Below are 24,015 nucleotides of genomic sequence, written 5' to 3'. Positions count from 1 at the left end.
TTATATTACGGCATTACTACATCCTCAGTCACTTTTCTACCTTCTTCCCTTTTTGAAGCAACAACCTAAATCGATAACTTTCTGGAAGGTAAGTACGGACATGATGGTCATATAAGGTGAAAGTTTGGCCATCTTGAAAAAAATCGTTCTGTTCGTACTGGATTTCTAGGATTAAAGGGAAGTGAAAAAAACTGTAGACCCATTTCTGATACAACCTGAAAGATATGCAAGGTGAGAAGATCTGACTCACGTTTTGGTGCCTAGGACTTAGTAAGAATGCTCTCCAAGGTGACTCACATTTGACCTGCTACGGTACAACAGGACCAGTGGCAGCCAGGCCGAGATGAGACATGGGTAAAGAGAAGTTGACTTCTCTGTGCCACAATGTACTAGGAGTCAGATAAAGGGCAGCACAAACCCACAGATTTCTAACAAGCTCCATACACAGGCCCTCAAACTAACTTACAGTCTTTTATCAGCAGTGTGATGAAAAGAAAATACAGTCACAGAACCACAGAATTAATGGGGTTGGAAGGGACCTTTAAAGCCCTTCTAGCCCAACCCCCTTGCAATGAGCATACACATCTTCAGCTAAATCAGGTTGTTGAACAATGACCACAAATCTGTGTCTCAGAGGAGCTGCCATGTCACTCATAACCAAATTCAACAGAACTGGCACTCTCCACTGGTACACAGAAGTGACTCTGGCTCCAGCATGAAGAGAGCTCTGTGCACCACAGGTCCCACAAATACTCACTAGTTATATTTTCATAAAGGTGTCTAGCTCACCAGTTTCTTCTCTCAGGGACACAAACATGAGCAAGCAACACCACAGCCCCAAGTGAAATCACACCACTGAACCACATTTGTGAAGCACTAAGATCTCTCTTCTGAAAAAGTATGGAATGCACTTTCAGAATATCTTGAAGACTACCTCAGAGAACAGCCCTTTATGAGAACTGATCCTGTTCAAGAAAAGTCCAGCTCCCTGTTGTAGGGCCTTGGTTACCTTTTGCCAGACCACAAACCACACACCAAAGGCCCAGCTACTGTGTGATTTTTTGTTACTGGAGCACAAATGATAAACAAAATTATGGTGACTATTCAAACAAGGTTTTAGAGGATTCTTCCTATCCCACAGTGTCTGACCAAGAGCCAAAGGCTGTAGAACGCTGTATATAGAAGGTCCCCAAGACAATTTCTTTTCAAGTGATACCAAATTCCAAACAGAAATTTCCCATATAGTTATTGAATTTATTTTTATTTAAATGAAAATGTTTTCTGTAAACAATAATAGATTGGATTTGGAATTGGATAGATTTGGAGATTAATAGATCGTCTTTCTCTTGCATGTTACCAGACAACTGTATGAATCTATTTCTGTTCACTTTATGATACAAAGCCTATTCAGTTATTCTACCTCTTGTTCAATTTGCTACACTTGCTTCATTCTCAAAATCTGATCTCAAGTGAATGGGGTCTTCAGAAGAACGTCACTTTATGCAGCACTTTAATTACTTTTAACTTTAATTTCTGACTGATTCATATTTTAGCATAACAGACACTTGAATACTTGGATGAAGAAATCCCATTTAAGATTTTTATTTATTTAGATAGCTATGGGGAAAAAAATGAGATTCACAGTTCTGAATAGGGAAAAAAAAAGAAAAAAAAGGAATATTGAGTGAGCAGCTGTGTACAAATTTACCACACAGTCTCAAAACCTTACTTCAGAAAATTACTTCAGATACAGAACACTGGAAGATTGAGATCTCCTGCCAAAAAAAAAAAAAAGTGAGTGCATCAGCTGTAATCCAAGCAGTAGAAATTCTAATAGTCAAACTGTCAAATTTGAACAATAAGGAACACCTTTTTTATTCAGGAGCTGTTCCTCATAACCAGATTTAATCAAGCCTTCTTTCCATTTGCATAATTTCTTCAAAACATTAGGGATAATGCTTTGCCATTTACAATCTTTTCCCTACGTTAAGAGAATGCTTGAATCAAGCATGTCTTTACAGTGCTAAATAAGAAATTTTGTCTTCAAGAAAGCATAAAATCTCCTTGTAAGCTTGGCTTTACTGGCAAAGTTAGACTTCCTTCTAAGACCATGGGAGTGTGCTTTCTTTCATGAACCATGTTTAGAAGGTGGAACCCGAATCCTTAGTCAAAAGCTGTAATAGTGCATAAAACTATGTTACTTTGAGAGATACCTCCACTTTTTCTGTTAGATGTTATTTTAGGCTGGAATGGCTGGCCTTTCTGTGCCACCTTGCCTCCACTGCCTGACTTCTTTGCACATTCTGGCACAAACCTGCAAACGAAAGACCGACATCCCCAAGCAACACCTCTTTCCAGCTGTCCTGGTGCCCTGCTGACTCTCTGTTGAAGTTCATTGTTGAGGACAGAGCATGTTACAAGATGGAACTGAAAACAGGCTGAAATAAAAACAATAGGGAAGGATTAAGAGGACTTACTGGTACGTGGTGGGACTGACATTGATGCGGCGTGGGTGACTTCCTGACTCGAACTTGCTTGCAAGAGTGACGTTGTTCCCAAAGAGGCAGTAGCGTGGCATTCTCACACCAACGACGCCAGCCAGCACTGAACCTGAGTGAATGCCTATCCTCATCTGGAAAAAACATGGGATCCATGTCAGGCTGCCTCTCTTGTGCCACCAATGGGAATGTCATTAGCACTTAATTACAAGCAATTCTTTCAAATAAAGAATAAACCAGAGAAGAAAGAGTGAAGAAAACAGGTTCTTCTATGCCACTAGCTTAATTCAGATGCAGTTAAAAGAAAGAACAAAAACATGGGGGTTTTTTTACTTAAACTATTTTATTCCTCTGTGCACATTTTCTGGAGACTGTGACAATAAAAATAGAAATCACGAACAGAATAGGACGGGATCACCCAGAGTTACTTGCAATATCAACCATCTAATTACACAAATAAATACACTAAAGAGGGCTATTTTTGCTACCAATTCTAACACAGGCTTCAAATCAAGGCCAAATCTTTCTCAAACTGGCAGGAAGAGTAGTTAAGTGGAGTGAATGAATAAGTTACTTTTATCTCCTTCATATTTTTCTTCTAAACTCTTCAAGGTCTAAGGTCTTTCTCACTTTGTCAGACTGAGAGATATTGCAGTGGTGAGAATGCTGAAGACTGAGGCACCAATGATTTTTAAAGTAATTGCATCCTCCTCAAAATAAGGAGGAATAAATCCCCAGCAAATTAAAAAAACTCATGTGACTATTCTAGCAATCATCCCCTGTAACTGTCTGAGATATGGCAATTGCACAGACCTGTAAAGCTCAGAGTCATCATCCAAGTTTCTTTCAGAGCAAATAATCAAACAGAGATTTATTTTGCATACATTTTAGCTGACAATTGTGTTTGCCAAGAAAATAATTTTTACAGATAGGGAAGTCTTTTTCTCTTGTTAACTCTGTAACAGCAAAAAATTGAAAAGAATATATTTGTATCTTCTGAGGATACTCTTGCTCATAGCAACTGGAGTGCTGCAAAACATGAGGTGAAGGAAATAAATAACAGCTATTAAGAGGGTCTGATGGGGTATGGAGTGACTTACCTAACACTGTACTCAATATGGTCCATTCACTCAATTCACAGTTATTGCACTGTGCTTTTGTCCATCAGTCCTTATTTTTTTTCATAACAAAATTCATATGGTTTCAAATACAAATTAAAAAATCAGTGTTACTCCTTTTTTGTGTAAAGAAAATGCCACCATTTAGTAAGATTGGTGTCCATGAAGTTCTAAGGACATATGGGACCCCACAGTATTTCACTGACTATGGTTCTTCCCACATGCCCAAGACTTTTACCATGCAGTTAAGCACTCTTTTAATTTTGTTCCTCTCTTATATGTCACAGACAATGGGTTTAGAATTGTATCTGCTATACAGTAAGCTCATGCATAACATAAGAATATATTCTCTATTCAATGTGATACTACTTACAACATTCTCACAGGCAGCCTAAAACCCTCAATTTTCACAACAGTGCTGTTAATTACACAGTAGGTTGTTTGGTTTTTGTTTTCTTTTTCTTTTTTTTTTTTTTTTAATTCTGTGAATAAGTATCAGTCACCTTAATTCAACTTTCAAACCTTTACTATGGTTTGGAAGGCAACCACTGAAATCCTTCTAATACTCTATTCCATAGGGTTGGGGAGCATCAACAAAATTGGTCTGCCTACTAACATCTGTGCAAACTCATAATCCTTATATTACTTTGGTCATATTTCCTGCTTTTGCTACAACACACATTTAAACTCCACTGACCATTACCAGTGGAAAAAAGTGCTCCTGCAGTCATGAAGTGAGCAAACAGCCCTTCTCCATACAGTTGAGGTCAGCACCTTCCCTTAGTGAAAGACTATGAGCAGGAAGTCTTGCTCACACAACAGCAAGCATCCTGTCAGCATTCAGTAAATAATAAACAACTTATTTACAATGTCTTGTTCTTGTGAGATGGGAGGTGAATTAGTCATTTTGCACACAATTTTAAGAACAGAGCTAATGAAACCTATTTGTTCCACTGCTACTCTGTGTACTTATTTAAAAATCACAAATTAACTGTGTGCTGTGACCTCTTCTAGGGTACATTCAATGACATGTGAAAGCCAGATCGAAACTGCAAGAAAAAGTATTAGCTTTGTTTTCCTCTAAAAACAAAGGGATAAGAGTATATATTAGAGTGGAAGGATAATATGATAACAAAAAATGTATTAAGAAAATAAAATTTGCTTTTGCAATATATGCAGTGAAAGTTGAAGTTATTGTTGGTTGGTTTTTTACTTTCATTTCTTCCTTTTCATTGCTTCCTTTTACATGGCCACAGTATTTTTTATCACTCAGTGCTTCAGTGACACAGGTGAGGGTTCTTCTATACTATTGTAAGAGCTTTTTAAAAAACACATGCTCCTACAATAAAAAAGGTAGATATAGTCTCAAAAACACAGGTTAAATTACATAGAGTGTCAAAACCTGAAGTTTTCATTGGGTGGAAGAAAGTTGATGTAGGCTTTCTCATTCAACCATAGAGATGAATTATGCAAAGAATGGCTTACAATAAAACTCCACTTCTGCTTTATTATATAGCTCTCTACAAGAAAAGAGCTTGCAAACACTGATGCTATTGCCATAAAGTATTCTTTGATATGCCTTCTTATACCGAGAATAACCATTACACTGGTCATATAGTACTTTTTAGTGAAATATGTTTACTTAAAATGTGTTTTCAAGATTTTACTTCATTTGCAAATACATTATTTTGGCTTTTTCCTCACTGAGTTGAAAAGTCTTGTGTTAACAGCTTAAGGCTCTTTTTTACAAAGGAAGAAAACGTGTAATCAAATTATTAACAAGACGGCACTTACTGGGGCACATCAATGTTTCACATTACCTTTGCAGGAAAAGAAAATCTGCCTAGACCACATAACTTAGGAAAATAATAGCAACAGTTATACCTGTATAGTTACAGTTCCCAAGCTATATTGTATATGTAGCCCCTATCAGTGCTTTCCCAGAACAGTCACCATTAAATATTAATAATAGCACAGAAAGTGAAAATTAGGTGACAACACTAGGATGCATTATTTGTCTATCAAAACTCTGTTTACTCCTTTTAATAAATGTGCAGTACAAATTATACATTTATAAACTGTCTTAAATGGAGCGAATTTAAGAAAATGCATGCTCTTCATCTGTACCAACTGCTCCTTTGTATGTCCCTAATTATTTGGCTAAAGATAAAAATGCAGCGTGTAACCGAACTCAAAAGTTCAGAGACATTACGCATACAAATGGAAAGATAGGTCTTCGGAAACTATCACAAAGAGGAGACAGCCATGAAAAAAACAACCAGTAAATACCACTCCTCCAGTAGTTAAGGAACAGTGAAGAGACTGACAAAAGCCAAAGACATTTCTAAAGCATGATACTGGAAGGCACAATGGTAAAAGAAACATGAACAGGTGGGAAAAATAGTGAGAGACCTGTGAGAAATCTTTTACATAAAGAGGGACAACTTGAACTGAGTACAATGGAAAGATCCAGAATGGAAAATGAGAAGAAAAGATTAACAAATCTGATCTTTGCAAGAGTTGTGGTAATAGTAAAGTGGAGAAAAGCTGATGAGTCAGAGGTGTAAAAGAAAAGCAGCCTGCACTGATCAATGTAGTATGAGAGGAAAGACATGGCTATGTGAAAAGCAAAAGAAGCTTCCAAAACTTGTACAGAGAAAGTGGCAGTATTTGGATATTTCTTACAGGGTAAGGCACAGAGAGCAGAAATGGCTAATACTGAGTGGCAGGAAGGATAGTGATTTTGTTTAATAGTGATAAAGAAAATTCCTAAGGAAAGATGAGGAGTACTGAAGGAGTCTGAAGGAGTACTGAAGGTCATCTAACGGGGAAATGTGACAGAAGAGGTATCAATGAGAACTGATAGTCCAGACTGGACTGCAAGAGGAAAGTCAAGAACAAACAGGAACAAGGATGAACAACACAAAAATATTTGTTCTTTTTCTAAACTGAACATTCTGTTACTGAATTTTTCTGATGTCCTAAATCTTATGTTACTTCTTTACACCTCCTCATTGCCAAAGGATGATTTTCCTTTTCCATATCTAGAAGAGCTGAGGTTTTTGCTTTGTTTAGTTTTGTTTCTTTTTTTATCTGCTGTGCAATTTCAATTACTTGCAATAGCCTGAATGCCTTCTTAGGCACCATACTGAAAACTGCACTCTTCCATCAAAATAAAGCCTATTCCAACTGAGATGAGAGTAAATGCAACACTGACAATTCACAACCCATCCATAGCTGACTTTATGGCGAAGAGGCAAAAATATTTTAATAACAGTAAAGGATGCAGTGGCTTGCCTGAAGTAAATTTCATCATTGCTAATTTGTTTCTTAATAGCTTTTTCTGTTAATCAGTACTCTCACATTAAAAAAAAAAAAATCCAGTCATTTTCTTTATGTACAAAGCTCTTGAGCTTTTTCTCTTTTGAAACCTTGTTGAAAAATGTATTCTTCTTTCTCTTTCCTCATTTCTCCACATAATTTTCAAGGCAAAAATTAGAATGCAAGTGGAAAGACAGTCTGAGAAGTAGCACTTGTCTACTCAAGAACATTTTATAAAACCTCCTCAAATCAATATTTTTTTTACCAATACATGTTTGCATATTGATAGCCAAAAACCGCATTAACCTTACTTCCCTTCAGTCAAAACTGAGGCATTGCATCACAAATATTAAAAATAATTCCTTTGTTAATTAGACCACAAAAAATGGTTCAAGCTGTAATGATTGCTGAAAGGAAAATTAACTGGGTTTTTAACTATTCCTCAAGCTTCTTATGCACATGGTGCTGTGCAAAAATATTTGCAGTCTTGGTTATGGGCTTACAAACCTATTTTAAAAAGCATAACTCATCCTTTATTCAGAAGAAAAGAGACTAATAAGCAACAGCATGAAGAATTGCATAAGGGTGTGACTGTGAAGAATGATTTCTGAATTGAAAAGAAAAGGACTGCAAATATTTTTGCACAGCACCATGTGCATAAGAAGCTTGAGGAATAGTTAAAAACCCAGTTAATTTTCCTTTCAGCAATCATTACAGCTTGAACCATTTTTCTGTGGTCTAATTAATAAAGGAATTACTGAAATGAACTGAAAGGCAGAGAAAGGCAGGAAAAGGAAGAGTCTGTGGGTACCTTTCTTTTTGTCTTCCAGTAAAGAGTAGTTGATGCTAAAACCAGAGTTTCCAACTCAAACCAAAGGTAACCATGTAACCTGTCTCCTGATAAGCAACAATACATGCTCATTTCCAAAGTTCTTTCTCTGCAACTAGCAATTTTTAGTTCAGGGATTTCCTGAGCCAAAAGAAATTCTTTTTGTAGAGAAAAGGTGTTTGATGTTCACAGTTCCTCCTCAAATATGAGCTACGATTAACATTTCTGCACACATTCTTTCTTCCCACCACACACACAGAAAGAAGGACCTTAATAAACAGTTCTCGCACTCTGAAAAACACACTCCCATGCCAGAGAGAAGTCTCAGATTGCCTCACAGGTTAACTGCATCCAGGACACAAAATTCATTTTCACGGAACTGTCTGCCTTACACAGACACAGATGAAGGAGAGAGGGCAGGCTGGGAAGTAGGTGACACAGTTTGGAAGGCAACCACAGCCAGAAGTGATCCCCCACTCAGCCAACTTGGAGCTTTTCAAGCATCAATAATGTGACTGACTGACAGCTGCCCAAGACTTTGTGCAGAGCTGGTAGCAGAGCTCAGGGCTGGTACAAGGCAGTAGCTGTATGAAAATAGCTCCAGGCACACGGATGTCCCAAGCCAGAGAAGCATTTAAATAGAAGAGGAAGCATTCTGCTGGATCAGTACTTTTGATATCAGCTTCAGTAATGCACGTTGGTATCTGTACAGTAACATTTCTCAGACAAAAGCACTCCTCACTTTCTGCCCTAACATACTTAGTGATACTCTGTGTTTCAGTATGGACCTTCTCCCTTCTCTCCTTGCAGTGTCCTTCAGAAACGAAAAAGTCACCTCTCACTATGTCTCAGCTATTAGTCCATGACACACAGACAAGTCCTTTCAAACAGAATCTGCCAAATTCTGTAAGATGTTTTCTGCTCTAATATTTTCTAGTACCTTCTACAAAAGTTCTATCTCTTAAATCTCAACATGTGCCTTACACAGGGACATTTACTTGTAAAATGTCTTAATGCAAAATAGACCCTCCAGAGCTCAGAGGTCTAAAATCAGGGCCACACACTGGTGAGTCAATGTGCCTTTCCGCTCCTTCAAAGAACTGCAAGTTGATAGGACTGACAGCTATGTCCTGACATATGCTTTAGTGTGTGGGTTATCTGTATTCTTAGATAGATTTATAAATATCACAGTGCCTTTCTGGAAAGGGACATATGACAGTACAGCTCACTACAGAATTGTTGCCAAGGAACAGACCTGCTCAGAGGAAAATTTAGATCACTTGAATTTCACAAGGTGTTCTATAGAACAAAACTGCTGGATATACTTCCCCCTGTTTGAACAACATTTGGAGAAATAAACACTTAACGTTTTTCTAATCAGAATTTCCTAGACTTCTTACTCATTGAATTATTCAACCCATCTGAAGAAAAATACACAGCAAATTATACAAGGACAATGAAAAAACAGTAATAAACTAATAAAGAGTGAATGCCTTGGGATCAATAAATCCATTTTAAATAGTTATTGGGTAAAGCAATCACATGGTTTGTGCTGAAGAGATGCAATTAAATTATAACCAACGTCATGCACATTACATATGTACATCCCTGGGCTATGGTCTTGGCATACAGTGATTTCTACTGAATGTGGAAAAAGGAGCTATGAAGCATTTCTACATAAAGAAGCCCCAGACTTGAAGGGTGAAATTATTTTTATTTTTCCCTTGAAGTTCTTCCACTATGATCTAAGCAAGGCCTGCTTTGAATAGCGGTTGGATTAGTTAACCTTCAGAGGTTCCTTGCAGCTTCCTTTATTTTACAACTCTGTATTTCATAACCTGTGCTGAAAAATTACCTACCTGTGAGTCTCCATCATCAGTATGAGGTAGAATTAGATGAAGTAAAAACAAAAACAAAGACTCAGACTAGTTGTGGGAGCTCACTAGTTCTAGCATCAAAAGAAAGTTCACATTGTGGAAAGTTTTTTTAAGCCAAATGGCATCATGTGAATTCACTATGGCACTGCTCAGTGTCTAGGTTAGAAGAGGATTTGGGTCATCTGTAAGGAAACTTCTGACCTGAAATTATTTACTGGAGGGGCTTGTGGGTGGAGAGGTGGGTGTTAAATGATGTAAACCAGAATTTTTAGAGTTGCTAAACAGAAAAATAAAACCTATATCCTTCCTCTAAGATTGCAAAGAAGAAACATTAAAGTTAATGTGCTTCCTCATGAGCTGCTTCTCTCTCACCAATAAAACATTGCATTTCATTGCTGATGGGGCATTTAATCAAAAACATCTTTTATTGTTTTCTTTAAATAGTAATTTCCACAGTAGGAATTTAATTACTATGTGAACCTGTGTGTTCAGGCACTTAAAAAAGAGCTAATCAGTCACACAAGCCCACATAGCAGTGGAGGATTTTTCCCAGCCTCCTCTCCACTGACACCCAAAAAAGAAAAAAATTCATCAGAAAGTTCTCTTTGATCCCTGGTGTAGGAGGACATCTTTGTCTCACAGTGCCATCATATGACATATACTGAATGGATTGGGTGATACTTTAACAAGGATAAATGATACATGCTCAAAATATTTAAGCGAACAAAAAAACTGTATGCAAAAAAAAAAAAAAAGAAAAAAGTTTGACCTAAGTGTTTTAACCTTAAGAAACAACATTTGATACTTTTGCTAATTTAGTCATTAAATTTCACCTAATTTCAACCACCTAGAAGTTAGCCAGCTCATTTAGGTTAGATTTCTAGACTCCTGCTTAACACATGAGGTAAACAACCTCCGGGCTGCAATTCTTCACGTTCCAAAACTGGCACACAGGACAGGCTGAATCAGTCACTCCTGAAGCTGTCTAACTCTCCTGGTGGAACAGAAAGGGCATTTAATGGTAAGTTTAACCTGGACACCTCATAAACAGACAGCGAAAAAAAGGTGAGATGAATCCAACTCTCAGCCTGGCAAAGTTGAAACACTTTTTCCTTTCCTTAAAATAAGCTACACTCTCGTGCCTAAATCATCAAAAAATTCTGGTGTTGATGGATAGGATCAGAAGATCATTCTATTTGTAGAACTGCAGAAATTTCTTCAGATGTTTTAATATAATGGTCTTTGAATCTAGCCTGCAATCTCTGAAACTGCAAAATGAAACGACCTTTCAATGGCAGAGTCATGCTTCATCTTCTGACCACAGTACATGTTTTCAGAGATGAAAGTCAGAGTGATCTGCTTTGGGAAGAGCTTGGAACCAATAAACAAGGATCTGCTGCACAGCAGCTTTTAAATAGAACCACTGATCTCTAACAATCTCACAGTTTTACTACTAGAAGCAACCTTATCTAGCCTCTACAATAATGATGTATCAGAGCCTTCCCAAAGGCTTCCACACTATTAATAAAACCTAAATTGTTGCCAATGTCATTTAAACCTCCACCACTGAAAGGTATTTTAATACTTATTTGCATGAAGAGGAGACACATTTTAAGTGTGGGGTTTCTACTGGATCCCCCAGCTTCTTTCAATCAGCACCAAGGCAGATATAATCAAAATCAAAAAATTATTAAACTCCCTGCTCCATATGGACAGTATAGACACGACAAAAAAATCAGTGAGTCAGGTTTTGAAAATATACCTGTCCTTAAGTTGGGAAAAGCAGAGAGATTAATTCTTTCAGCACTTCTCAGTCTAACAAACAATACAGCCAATTAAATTGTTCAACAAATGATTGAATGTGGCACTTATTGCTATGGTCTAGTTTACAAGGTGGTGATCAGTCAAAGGTTGGTTGGACTCAACAATTCAGGAGGTCTCTTCTAACATAAATGATTCTATGTGATTCTGTGAGTCTGTGATACACACAAATACCCGAAACAAGTCAATATATGGCCTTTTTTGAAACAGTAAATCAGGGAATGACCACATGAAAGATAAAAGGCTAAGAAAACCCCAAGCTGTGTATAAAGAATGCTTAGAATTGAAGGCTATAATAGCTAAAAAATAGTTTACTTCCTTGTGAAGAAACTAAGGGCACTGCTACCATCATAGAGAGCTGAATACTAAATGTGTAGCATGACAACTTTTTCTCATGCTCAAATAAAGCTTGTGTAATAAATTAGTTTGTAAAGAGAAGAAAGTTGCCATGCGACAGCTGGGACATACAGATACTTTATACCTTATATGTTCCACTGTTTGAACAGCTCACTATATTAGATAATCCTTAAATCCTTGCTCGAAAATGATAATGCTGCTGTGTTCTTTTGCTTGTTCACCAGTTTGTTCTTAAGAACTGCAATTTCTATAGACTGAACACAAGACAATGTAAGATGACGACAATTATTTTTGCAGAACTTACACAACTCTTATGCCTGGAGCAAGTCTCCACAGCTGGCAGTGGTGATTGCATACAAAGGGAAATGAGGTTCTGTGACTGCATGGATCCTATAAACAAAGAGACTGAAAGACGTTCACCTTGGCTGTAATTGGGAAGGGGTTTATTAACACTCCTTTATCGGCCTTTGTACTTCACCATCACAAAGCTGCAAATCTTTGCAGGGAAAGTGAATTTCCTCCTCAGTGAGTTCAAAATACACATTCAAATAAAATTATTTTTCTACAGTCTTTCAGACAAGCAAATTCACACAGTTGAGAATCACTACTTCATACAACAAAGGGAATTAGCACAAAAAGAAAGGCAGCCGGTTTGCACTGAACTGAGGATTTTAGCAAATTATCTAAGCATTTAGTGAGTCTCCTGATTCCTGTATAGACAGCACTTCAGCAAGTCAATCAAACTTTCTTGACACCACAAAACAAATCATAACAAAAGCTAGGATCAGAACTCAGAGAGTATTCTGTACAGCTCTGTTGCCTTCACTGAAAATCTAGGTTAAAAAAAGGAAATTTGTAAATAAAATGGCTAATGAATGAATGAAAAATCACTCAGTAACTCATACAAAATGTAGCATTTTGTATTCCTAGAATTAAGGTGGAAATCTACAAGCACTATGGTTGTTACTGAACATCAGATGTACCATGAATACAAATGAGATACTATTTCATCGTTTGTTTAAATTGCTTCAGAGAAAACTGGTAACTGCACTACAATTTTAAGAAGATGATTCAGGATAAATTTGAATGTTCTGGTGTTTTAATGACTAGAAAGATTCTGATCTTATTTTCAAAAAATTAGCAAATGAAGGCTTGATGATGTCAAGGATATGACAAAATCCAAACAGAGACAAATTGTTCCCAGATGAAGGTGAATCACTAAGGGAAGAAAAGATTTCAATGTTAAGTCTAATGACTTTCCTTCATTTCATTCAGTGATCTCCCCCACTGTGTCTTACACTCATCCCTCTCTCAGAGACACGCTGACAAAGAACGGCAACATGTACGGCTGTTTTGGGCTTGTAAATTCTGTAAAAAATAACAATCTTAATGCATTTATTATAAGAAATCCTTTTATGTAGGTTATGCATTTTGCAATTGCAAAAATTCAAATGTTGATATGCTTAGTCAAGATTATCTCTGCCCATCATCACCAGCTTTTATCAACTAATTTATATTTCTATAATTCACAAACATATAGCCAAAAGCTAAAGTGTGCTTATGCTATTATTTGTGTGAGCAAAAAAAGACAAAAAAAGAAAGTCAAAGACTAAATCTCAATTATCCTTGCATGTTCTTTTGAAAATGAAACACTAATCTAGTTTGGGAGGCAGTAGAAGACGACAGTATGGCATATCTGTAACTTCCTTGTTTGTCACTGCTGCCCAGCCAACCTTTAATGACACTAACTGGGTGCATTTGGCTGCTGAGGGGCACAGATGCCCAGCCCTGGATTTCACTTATCCAGCATTTTTATTGCTTGCTTCTTTCCTGCTGTTGCTCCTGTCAGATTATGCTTTATTTGAAACTTTTCCAGTCAAATTCTTCAACCAAGAAGTGGGTGAAGAATCTCTCTTGGTGCAACGTTTGCTGACAAGTCCTTTAGCTCTTAGTCCCATCCTTTACTTCTTTCCTCCCAAAAGCATGCAAGATGTGATTTCATGGAAAGAATCCTTTTATTTTCTGGTGCTTTGTTCTTTGTCAGTGTGTCTCTGAGAGGAAAATGAGTGTGAAGATTAAATCTCGACGATTTGATAATTTTTATTTGTGTTTAACTTGAGTTGAAATTTGTGGATAAATGAAGTAGATAAAATCTCACTCATACTTGTGTGCAATAAATAAAATTCAGCATAACTTATTTTTATTTGCTGTGTTTGTTAATGATCTGCAGTAAACCGCACAGTGCAAGTCAACAGATCATGCAAACTGAATGTATCTAGAAATATACTCTGAATTAAAAATACACAATTCAAGAGAGAAAGTTGGGAAATTCTGAGGGAAGACCAAAATGAACTTAAGGTAGCATGCAATATGGCCACATGAAAAAGTAATCTGGGGTTATGAACATGATCTGACACCTACAGTTCCTTCCTACAGACTTCAACCTCACCAAGCCTATTAAGACCTAGGTATTGTCAACAGGTGTGATTTCTGAAAAGATCAAGAATCTCTTCAGAAAGGATTTGATTAGAAGGAAACTAAAAATCTGTAAATACTCACAGCTTGGCTAATTAATACTCAATAGGGGAAGCATGATAATCATCTACAAGTATGTGCAAGATGCTAGTATCAAGGAGGGACATACGGGGACACAACTAGAAGTAATACCATTTAATGAAGACATAGGTCAATATCCAGCTTACCTAGACCTAAACAGGCTGTACTGTAGTGACAGTGACAGGTTCCTGAGGTAAGTGAGCTAAGTTACATCATTTCATTATGGCACTACTGAAACACTTGAAAACACACTGTGAGGATGTTGACAGCAAGACGGACAGGATGCATTAACATATGTGTGTCTTTTTTAACTCTAACATCATACTGCATTGAAGGAAAACTCATTAAAAAGTGGCGTTACATTTGAGGGTTTCAAATGACTGCTGCAAAGTCTGTTTTCCTGTCATCCTTAAGAACAGATGGGGTGGGAGAAATATTTTTTAATGTCCTGAAGCCACTTAAAAAACCAGAACTTTGAATTTCAGTTCTAAATTAAGTGTAACTTGGTTCACATTGTCTTTAGAATTTCACTAAAACTAAAAAAATGAATAGCACAGCAATTATGTTAAACCAATTTTACTTAAACTATAAACTCAGATTTTTAACTTCCTTTTTTTTAATAATCTCATGATGATCTATGTCAACAACATACTTTGCAGTATCAAGCACACACCATGAACAGCAAAAAACAGTGTAATCTTGACAGAAAACATAAGTATTTAGACAGTCATCCTCTTGTGATGGACTGTCAGTTCTGTTAATGCACTGCAATCATACCTAGTCATGTTATTTTGGCATTGGTCTGTTCCTCATCACAGATGATCACAGCTAAGCTTCCTGTGGATAACTATCAAAACAAACCCTTTCACAGGAAATACTTTGGCTGTTGTACATTCATCCTCCATGAGAATGACAGAAAGAATCACCTCACTGAAGGGCAGCAGCCTCCAAAGTACTACACAGCTACATTCTACGTGCTTTTGAAGCACGTGCCCCAACTGTTCCTATTTACTCTACATTGCTTCACTTTAAAAAAGGGTTTGTTCTGCGTGAAATAGAACTGTTAGAGGAAATTAAAGCAGTAGCTCTTCTCAAGATGTACACCAAAGTTACAACAAACTCATGGGCATATCAGGATGTAAATCAACATTTGATCTTTCAGATCTGTGGAGGCATTTAGTATGGTAGAGGCACTTAGTATGAGGAACTAGATCAGTCCAAGTAAAAATCTCAAAACACATTAAGTATAGATGCAAGGGCCTCAGCACAAACTCCATCAGTCCACTGATCCTTTTCTGTTGCACTGATCTACTGGAAGAGCTGGCACACTTAGTGTGTCATGAGTGACAGGGGCAACAGCAAAAATAACCACATTACATTGGCCTTTCAAACCTGTGATCATGAATTTAAAAATTTAGTTGCTAAAATTCTAATCAGTGACTGACATTCTATAACAATAAATACATGACCAAGTAAAAAAGTTACGGCTCTAATAGAAATGTTCAGGACTGAAATGTAAAATGAAAACAAGGCCATCTTTAATTAGAGTGGTAAGGCTCATAAAAGAAGAGATTCACTTACATAAAAATGCTGTAGATGATCCTTGAACAAAACTAGTCAAAACATATTTAAGATTCCTCATTGCAAAAGTGTTTTAATCCCAGAAGCTTCCCACATTAAGGGTTTGGCTTCATACACTCCAAAGCTGTAGCACGTTAAATTCTAATTGCTTCATAAAAGGTAGGCAGTGTGTGTACAAAAGATACTTGCAACAAAAGACTGCATTATGGTGTGTCTCAAAGCTCATTACAAAGCAGCTAATACAGTGGACTGTGTCTGATAAATCACCAAAATTTTTCTTCATTTAGCGTTATTTAGAACTTGATCTTGGTTTGTAAGCAAATTTACTTCTAGTAATCCCCATGGGAAAGATGAATAATGTTCAGACTACATGTTCCACAGACACCATTCCCTATTGTAAAATTGAGGAAAGAGTAATGAAAACTCTTTTCCTTTTCTCTGAAATAAATTAAATATTTTCTATAAAAATAAATAGGAGCTTTCTTCAAATCAGCAACCATCCAAATTCAGGCAGCTGAACTTAATATGCAAATTTGAGCAAAGAGAAGCAGATCTTCTCCTTTAAAATGTACATTTTATTAATGTCTGTCTAAATCAGAGAACAGCATATCTCAAAAGGCATGCAGATTTTTTTACAAATTATGCTTATGTGTGAAGAACCTGCTTACGAGGTTCACATTAATCATGAGGAAATCTTGCCAAGCAAACACAAGTTCTTTGTATCTATAATTTCTGCCACACTAAGAAAGGCTATTTTTAAATTTGAAATACCTTTAGAGCTATTACCTGCACTGTACATTTCAGTGAGGCATACAGATTCCAAGGTGTGTTAAGAAAAGCTTGTTCAGATCTGACCCAGCATAGCCAGAGAAACACGGCACTGCTGCTGGGTCAGCCCAAGGAGATGCAAGAAGGACTGTCCTGACACAAACCATGGCAGTGGTCAACACCCATAAAACATTGTCAGAACATGACAAATGAAGCGTAATAGCTTTCCAGCTTCCCTAGCTTCCAACCAGCTCTGAGTCTTCTGAGGTAAAAATATATCACCTTCTGCTGAGTTCCATGTTCTGTGATGCCCTCACTAGATTGTTATGACTGCTCAAACTAACTGCACAAACCTGAACAGGTAACTCTGAAATTTGCCTCTCCCTTAGTTCCAACATATTTCTGGTTGTCTTTGTTTGCAGCCGATTTTTCAAAGCTATGCAGTGAGTGGATTCCTCAAATGTTCATGGGAGGACTGAAGGGAGGCTTTGTTATAACCTTCAGCCACTAATTAATGGCAGCTTACTTGACTGCAGCTCCTCTTTCCTTGGTCTGCCCTCCTGGCTGTAAGTACAGAGCAATAATAAACCTGACCTCTAACTCCACAGTAAGGCTCCCTTTTTTCCTCTACATATCCTCCACTTCATTTAAATTAAGTAATTCATTACGTACATACATTAGCATACAATGACTTTTTAAATAATCTTCATAAAAATGGAATCAGTTCTGCTCAGCCTGGAGATGTCTGGAAACCTTTCCCAAAAATTATTTCTAAAAGTAACATTTTTGAAAATGTGCCATTTCTGTGGAGGTCACAAGTGGTGCTTCTGACGTCACCTCAGTGCAGTCCTAGAGAGCTTAAAACAGAAGGTAGCATCAAAGCACATGATTTAGCTCGCTGCTTTTCCACCCAGTTAGCCCCGTGCTGACACCCACAGCTGACAGCACGCTGCAGCAGATCTGAATTACACACAGAGCAGTGTTCAAACCTTGTTAGTGAACTCTCACTGACTCTAAAGACGCCTGGAAAAGGATTTGGGTCAAAGGCAGCGTAGAACAGCAGAGGGCAATGCAAGCTGGTAAGCAGACAGTATGCTGTGAGATGCTTAGGATGCCTGGGTTTATGGAGAGCAGCAATTGGGAAGGGAAGAGGGACCTGTGGCAGTTAAGGGTGTGACACAAGATAAAACACAGGCCTCCTTCAAGACATTCATGGGAAGGACAACAATACATGTTTATCCACTCTAAACCACAGTAATCTTAAATGCTGTAGCTACCAAATCCTAAAGACCATAACCCATATGCCTGAGCATAACCATATGGAGTAAAAGAGAACCTCGTTTATAGAAAATTACTTAAAAGCAAAATTCAAGACAACAAAAGGAACAAGAGTGGAAGAGCATGGAGCAAGGGGACCAATGACAGTTAAGTTTCGGTATGCTAAGCCCGTAGTGAAACTTGGCAGCAACAGAAAAAGATGCACCATCTGTTTTTCATGCACCAGTAAGAATTCCAGATGTGTCACAGTATCCATGGGAAAACTACAATTCCTCTAATAATACTGGGTTATAAAGGTATCAACTTCTGTTAATCCAAACTAATCAGAGAACACAAGTCACATTGTCATTTTGGAACCTTGTCCAACTAAATTGACAATAGGCTCAGGAAATAGTAGCATCTGGATTATTCATAATATTGTCATTACAGTCTAAGACAAATCCTGAGATGGACTTAGAAAACTTTGCAGAGTAAATTCAAGTGAATGCTTTACATAGATGGCAACCTCCACCTCTCCCCATATTCACATATGCATAGACCCACATCCTACCACGGAAGCCACAATTCCAGTTGAAGATTGGCTCTTTGCTGGTGTTCTTGGAAAGGAAGCAACAGAAAAACTGGTATTACAGACCTCTCAGAAATTTCCACAAATTTCAGTGCTTTCTACAGCCTGTAAACCTGCTATTCAGTTCTGCATGCAGATTTGCTGTTCAGAGGTGTCTTTCCTATTGGCTTTTTGCTCCTTTTCCATTTCTGCGGAGGAGAGAGGGAATGTATACACAGAAGAACTTCCAGGAAGCCATCAGGGTTCCATATATCTTTCTGGTTTTCAGAAGACCAAACTAAAAGCAGTCATCTGGTGCAATTTGGTCATAGCTCCAAACAGAGGCATTTATAACCTAATTTTTTTGAGTTCAGATGCCCACTAAACATATATGAGATTATAAGACATGTATTTATTTCTCACTTTCCAAATTCTCGGAAAAACTTTTTGATTCTTCTTGCAAAACATTGTTTAAAACTTAGATTTCATTTTAATATTAGTGTTATGTGGGCTGTGCAACAATGATTCTTGCTGTTAGGGTTAGCAAGAAAATTCCATTTTGTACACATTACATGTTTTAAACATCTTTCCTGAGAAACAAAACTGAAATGACAAAACAATGACAGGCTCAAGAACAGCCACTATCCTATTTGGGGCTTAATGGTACTCCCTAGAATGGAGTGTGGGACATTCACCTTTTTCTAATGGCTAAGCTTGGTTTTCCTCACTCCCCTTAAACACTGGCTGGTTTTAATAACTTTTTGTCTTACCAGAAATGCCATCCTAATCTATTAAAAAAACATTAAATCTAATGCATTTTACAGTAAAGATTGGTTTAATATGAGAAAAATATTTCACCAGAAACAAACAAAAAAAAGAAACCTCAGATAGATCTTCTAACAGAACTGTGAAAACCAGCAACAAGCATGACATACACCTAATTCCCACTTCTAAGTGAAGGGAAGTGGAGCCCCATACTACCACTGTCCAGGATGCAATGGTCAGCCTCAATGAAAACCAGACTGGAAACTCTGAACTGTCTTATAGATTGCAGTTTGTAGAGTGTGGCTCCCTAAGTTAGTGACAATGCAACTGGAGAGACAGTTCTACTGCGAGAACAGCCCTTCTCCATTCTGCAAAAGGTACATTTGCAAACAATCACTTTGATTCTGAATGGCTGTTCATTTCTTTTCAGTCAGCAACAATCAGACCAAAAAACTCAATGTGTTTACAAGGGAACAGATCTCAGCAAAATTAATCTCATTTCCTTTAAACAATAGTCTTCGTGCGTGAACAAGAGTAGGCTTTATTATTTAGCTATTTGCCATTCATTTTCATGCCTCAAAAGCTTTTCTTCTGTCCAGAGAGCAAGAACATCACATAAATTAGGTAACCAATACACACAATGCAACAAATGGCAAACATCAAGGAAGAGCTCATGAAAAACTAGAAGGCTAAAACTTCTTTGGCAAATGCCCAAAAATAATGAAAGCTCTGAGAACAGAAGAAGGCTGTTATAGTGTCCTCAATATGTTTATGACTAGCAATTTCATAAGCTTCCTATGAGTCTGTTGAAGAGGAAATGGCAGTGTATAAACAAACCATGAAGACACGGTCTAGTGGTGGACTTGGCAGTGCTGGGTTAACAGTTGGACTTGATCTTAAAGGTCATTCCCAACCTAAATGATTCCATAACATCCTATTCCATTCTACAAAAATCTGTAGGATAACCACACTGAAATAGATACCGTGATCTCGGTCACAGCAGACAGAAGTTTTGTTGGTTTCGTTATCTGAGCTATCCTAGCTATTAAATATGTCATTCCTTCAGAAAAAGGAGTTGACATTTATCTGCAGAGATCTGTGACTAGGAACAGGCAATAAATTAGATAAGAATGTTGGAACAACTGTACTGAATCAGACCAAAAGACCATCTAGTCCAGTACTGTGGCCTTGGAAGCAGACATAACAGAGAGCCCAGTATGCAATAGATGGTACCCTGGAGACAAATGGGGTTAAAATGAAGGACTCACTGAAGCCTGTGAAGACTTTTTTCTAGACATGATAGAGCAAAGGTTCCAGGGAGTGCCAAACAGGATGCAGTCATACTTTGTTCTCATCGAAGGTTAAGAAAAGTGAGACTGCAAATTTGAACATCAAATAGCTTCCTATGAGATGTGAAGTTTTGTGATACACACATCTAGAAATAAAACCCCTAAGTTTGAACTCCATGTCATCTTTAATTTTTACCTTTGGAAAAGTTACTATTCGCAGTGAAAAGGAAACTGATATTTTGGAGTTCAAAATAATAAAACTATCTTCATCCTACAAAAACACCTTGTCCATGCTAAAATTAGCATGTATTGAAATTAAATTAATTAGTGTTTCAGAGTTTGTATAGGAAAAGGGTCACTAATTTTCATATTGTCTTGGTGAATATAAGCTAAGAATAACCACCCTGAGCAAACTCTTGAAGAAAAATAGATGGCAATATAGAGAAGAAACTGTTCCATCTTTCTGTACATATATATATCCCTTTCAGTATCTATAAACTGATGGTCAGAAATGACAGTTTCACCTCAGGAAATCAAAGTCCAAAAAAGGCAGCTAAATGCAAAAAGATTTTCTACTCAAGTAAAAGGACTTGAGTTCAGGTCCCAAACCACTCACATGTACAAAGGTATAGTTAGCTAACCAGGTTTGAAATTATCTATAAACTCTGGACTGTATTTGATTAAATAAATAGGCATTTTGGTCAAAAAGACATCTGAATGTTCTCTGGGTTCAAGCAATCAGCGTGCTGTGAGATGATCCCATTTTCAAAACATTTTAAGGAAGGTGCAGTGACCAAGTAGTGAAGATGGCATATAAAACCAGGTCTGTAAAGTGGGAAAGATAAAAAAACCATACACAGATGCCAACTGAAATAAATAAATACACAAATAAATAAAAGATCAAAGTCCTATAACCAGGGACTATAAATACAACTTTTTGAGTATACTATCTGCTTTAAAGTTCAGAGTGTGTAGTGGTTTTCATTGTTCTACTTGAGATGACTCCCAGATGCCTGATTTTTAGTCCACAAAACTCAATTATTTTCTATCATAACACCTTGAGATCATAGCATTTACTTAAAAAAAAAACCACAGAAACACTTATTGGAATAATGTGTCATTTCGCATTATATATTTGTTGTCACTGTCATAGATCAGTTGAGAAAAAGAAAAGACTTCTTCAAGTTAGGGTTTTGTAACAGACTGCTTCTTTTAAGTAGATCATATTGATACTCCCAAGGGAAACAATAATTCTGCAGTGTTGCTTGTGGCTACAGAGTGGGCACCACTAAGGAGAAATGACAGCAGTAAAGCAGTAACAAGAGCAGTTAGCCCCTGTCCCAAAGAACTGTATGGCAGTTAAAAAACTTTCTCATTTTTAGGATTATTCTTCTTCTTCTGGTAAAGGTTTTTACTGATTTTTTTCATCCATTTTTTTAAATGCAGCACAAATGGACCTACTACAAAGTAAGCTGTCACAGAAAGAAAAACAGGTATTCTACAGAGAGATGATAGAAAAGATAAATTTTTCAAAAGGCACATAGGGATTTAATTACTCACTTTCCATTAAAATCTTTGTAAGAGGTGTCACTACTTCTACAGAAAAGTGAAAATATACGCTGTTGTAAAGATGTTATGTCTCCCAGATGAACATCAAATTTTAACAATATAAATATATCATCACATTACCTGGGCCAGAATAACTAAAGAGCTCATTAAAGTCTGGATCTGCATGGCTAGGAAGCAGCCTTGCTGAAAGGGATCTGGGGGTCCTGGTGGACAGGCTGGCAGGGTCAGCACTGCACTGCTGCAGCAACAAAGGCACTGGATCCTGGGCTGCCTCTGCAGGGGCATCGCTGGCACAGACAGAGACATCACCACCCCACTCTGCTCAGCCTTCATCAGGCTGCACCAGAGCACCGTGCCCAGCGCTGGCCCCCACTGCTCAGGAAAGACACAGATAAACTGGAGCGTCCAAAGAAAAGACATGAAGATGATCACAGGGCTGGAAAACCTGCTCTGTGAGGGAAGACTGAAGGAGTTAAGCCTTTTTTTCCCTCAGAAGAGACACCTAAGGGAGGAAACTCATCACAGTATTCCAGTACTTAAAGGGCAGCTACAAACAAGACAGAGACTCTTGGAGGACACAAGAACATGACAAGGGGTGATGGGTACAACTTGCATCAGGAGAGGTTTCATCTCAACATAAGAAAGAAATTTTTACAGTGAGAACAATCAATCACTGGAACAACATCCCTAGGGATGTGGTGAAGTCCCCATCAGTGGAGGTGTTTAAGCTGCCCTTGGACAGGGTGCTCAATAATGTCATCTGGGCACAAAAAGTTGGACCAGCTGTTCTTCTGAGATCCTTTACAGCCTCAAAGGTTGTTCTATGATTTTGTGACTTTTGATAACTTTGTTCTAATCAGTTTTTGTCATTTTAGATATTAAAATAATGGTGAAAGGCTTGACCAGTATTAGAATATTAAGCTAAATGCCAAGAATCATCTTACTCATCTAGGAAAACTATATCTCAGCAAGAAATTTCCAGGGCCTTTTGCTTTATGGTATGGAGATTTTGCAGGAGGGAAAAATGGGATCTCAGAAATACATCTCTTCCCATCTTCCTTCTCAGTGTTGATTCTTTTTCCTGGAACAAAGTTCCAGAGTAGATAAAAATCAGGTCTTTCTTCAGGAAAATGATCACTTCAACCCTTCCAAGTTCTGCCAGGTGGAGAAATGCCTGTACATTCTAATCCACTTTTATTTATACCACTTTCCCCTTTCTTTTTATTGATGCAATCAAATAGGTCACATGGTAGGACTAAGCAACCTCAGATTATTTGTGCCTTGTTTTCCCTCCTCCATTCAAAACTAATGTTTTTGCCTCTCCTCTCTTCTCTTTTCAAAATACTAAAGCAAAACCACAATCCAATATAAATATGGAAATTTTTTTGCTAAAAGAAAAGTTCAGATTATTCAATATAAAGTCTTTGAAGAGGATTATTTGCATTGAATTACTTTTACACTAGTTCAGACTTAAAAGAGGTATTTGAACAGAAAAGGCTGTCGCAAATTCCTCTGAAGTACTGGCATTTTTTCCAAAATACTCTATGTCTCATATGAAAGGAAGCTGAAATGCCATGAAACATTTAGTTTATGGATTTATTTATGACAGGAAATGCATTCTTCCTTAGGGAACTAAACTATTCTGAAACTGTTGAACAATGTTGCTGAACTTGTCAGCTTCAAACAGAAGGCCAAGGATAATCCTCCAGCATCCACCCCCCATCTGAACTGTTCCCTCAAATATAGCACAGTGTAATGACTCACTGTTTAGCTCAGAATAATGACAACAGTTGTGCCATAGAGTTTTTTAACTGGTGCTTAAAACTGCAGACTTTGACTTT

The 24,015-nt window shown here is 37.4% G+C and overlaps 1 protein-coding gene across 2 annotated transcripts in view; it reads right to left on the bottom strand.

Moving 5' to 3' along the window:
• Nucleotides 1-24,015, bottom strand: part of GUCY1A2 (guanylate cyclase 1 soluble subunit alpha 2) — a 141,058-nt gene that overhangs the window by 10,724 nt on the left and 106,319 nt on the right. The window contains exons 7-8 of one of the 2 annotated variants that reach the window (XM_069014616.1): nucleotides 2,478-2,632; nucleotides 1,344-1,775 (exon numbers count right to left, since the gene is read on the bottom strand). In XM_069014616.1, the coding sequence (XP_068870717.1) occupies nucleotides 1,739-1,775; nucleotides 2,478-2,632 (192 nt within the window). In that variant the 3' untranslated portion in view covers nucleotides 1,344-1,738. Of the gene's footprint in view, nucleotides 1-1,343; nucleotides 1,776-2,477; nucleotides 2,633-24,015 lie in introns of those variants that run through there. The other variant, XM_069014608.1, reaches the window with a different exon arrangement.

The sequence above is a fragment of the Aphelocoma coerulescens genome, chromosome 1 (assembly GCF_041296385.1).
Source record: "Aphelocoma coerulescens isolate FSJ_1873_10779 chromosome 1, UR_Acoe_1.0, whole genome shotgun sequence".
In the NCBI taxonomy this organism is placed as follows: Eukaryota; Metazoa; Chordata; class Aves; order Passeriformes; family Corvidae; genus Aphelocoma; species Aphelocoma coerulescens.
This window is presented reverse-complemented; position numbering and strand designations above follow the sequence as displayed.